The sequence below is a fragment of the Myotis brandtii genome, unplaced genomic scaffold (genome assembly GCF_000412655.1).
Source record: "Myotis brandtii unplaced genomic scaffold, ASM41265v1 scaffold601, whole genome shotgun sequence".
NCBI lineage: Eukaryota > Metazoa > Chordata > Mammalia > Chiroptera > Vespertilionidae > Myotis > Myotis brandtii.
In genome coordinates this window covers 923,742-925,445 of record NW_005370276.1, presented here as the reverse complement: position 1 = coordinate 925,445, position 1,704 = coordinate 923,742, and the positions used below count along the sequence as shown (strand labels likewise).

The 1,704-nt window shown below is 61.4% G+C and overlaps 1 protein-coding gene across 1 annotated transcript in view; it reads left to right on the top strand.

Moving 5' to 3' along the window:
- Positions 1 to 6: 6 nt before the first annotated feature.
- Positions 7 to 1,704, top strand: part of GYS1 (glycogen synthase 1 (muscle)) — a 16,894-nt gene continuing 15,196 nt past the window's right edge. Inside the window, exon 1 of the mRNA XM_014550427.1 lies at positions 7 to 322. Coding sequence (XP_014405913.1) covers positions 205 to 322 — 118 coding nt within the window. The 5' untranslated portion in view covers positions 7 to 204. The remainder of the gene's footprint in view (positions 323 to 1,704) is intronic.

Genomic DNA, 1,704 nt, shown 5'->3' with positions numbered 1-1,704 from the left:
CTGCAGGGGGCCCCGCAGGGCTCAGTGCTGCTGCGGCCGCCTCCTGCTCAGGTCCGGGGGTGCGGTCGTGCAATAGGAAGCCGAGGGCGTTGCAAGCTTCCCTTCGGGCACCAGCTACCTGGCTCCACGTCCTGTCGGGTGCATTCCACAGACACCCCCGGATCCTCCACCTGTGGCCCCAAGAACTCCCTGCCCGCGTCCGCCATGCCTCTCAGCCGCACTTTGTCCGTGTCCTCGCTGCCGGGACTGGAAGATTGGGAGGATGAATTCGACCTGGAGAACACGGTGCTCTTCGAAGTGGCCTGGGAGGTGGCCAACAAAGGTGAGCGCGCCAGGCGGCGGGGCCCGGGCGAGAAGAGCAGTCGGGGATGGGGGGCCGGGGACTCTTGAGGGATAGGGGGCCGGGACTCCACACCATCCATGACTTTTGTGTTCTGGGCAAGGAGCCTATGACTCATGTGTCCTTGGGGAGGGTCTGGGATCTGTCTCCTGCGCCCTGGAGGGATGGAGATGGGTCTCCTGACTGTGAAGATAAAAGGAGCCTGGGAGTCCGGTCCTGGGTCCGAGGGGAGAGGGGTTAACCTGAGAGATTCCTAGGCCCCAGAGGGAGGTTTCTGAGAGACCCCGGGTCCTGAACAGGGAAGGAGATGGGGGATTGGAAATTCTTAGAAATGGCTGAGTTTCAGACCTGGATTTGGGAGAGAGCTGGCTGGGAAATAGAATGCAAAAGTCGTGCTGGGAGAATGGGTGGACTGGTCACTCGGGAGTAAGACTGGGAAAGGCCCGGAGGCCCTAATTCTTAATCCTAGGGTGGGAGGGGGTTGGGCACCTTAATGCCTGGGCTCTGAATGAGCCGAAGGCCTGAACTATGGTTCCTGGAAGTAGAGGAGCCAGTGGCCACAGAGAGTTGGAGACTGGAATGAGGGAAGGCTGGGAAGTCCTAAGTTGGTCAGGGGCTGGGCCCTGGGATGGGAGTGGCTGGGGCCCTAGATTTCTGTGTCCGGGGCTTCAGAGGGCCTGAGATCCGGATGTGAAGAGCCAGGTGGGGGCAGGAAGCCCAAGAGCTGGGCAGTCTTGCTCCTCCGAAGAGAGGGTGGTGGGGGTTTTTTTTTGCTTAGCTGAATCTTGGGAGGGAAAGGGACTGGGTCTTACCCCATGGGAGGGGCCTGTGAACACAGAGCCATGTGTCAGGAGGTGAGGAGGCTGGGGGCCCAGACTCCCGGGTCTGGAGTGGAGTCCCGAGAGGGGCAGGGTCCCATCTGCCCGTGTCCTCCGTTGGGGAGAGGAGACTGGGGGATAGGTCAGCAGGGTCCCTGGGGGCAAGGAATGACAATTCCAACTTTCCTTGGGCAATTGTGGGAAGCTGAATAGGGCCCTGCCGTGCCTAGAGCCTGGGGGAGAATTTACACCCAGCTCCTGTGAGCTGAGACCTGGGGAACTGGATCCTGCTAATCCTCGTCAGCTTCTGTCATCCTTGGGGCCACAGCCCCTAATTCCTTCAGACCCAGGAGCTCAGGCCCCCAGCCCCTCCGCTCAGACTCAGAAGCCTAGTCCGAGCCCCCTCCTCCCTCCGAGCTCCAACCCCAGCCCCCTTCTCCCTTCGGCCCTGGAGGACTTGTCCTCCAGCTCCCACATCCTCCTCCCTCTGGCTCTGATGGATGGGTTCCCGGTCCCCTGTTCCCTCTAAGCCAGAAGTCGGGGGCC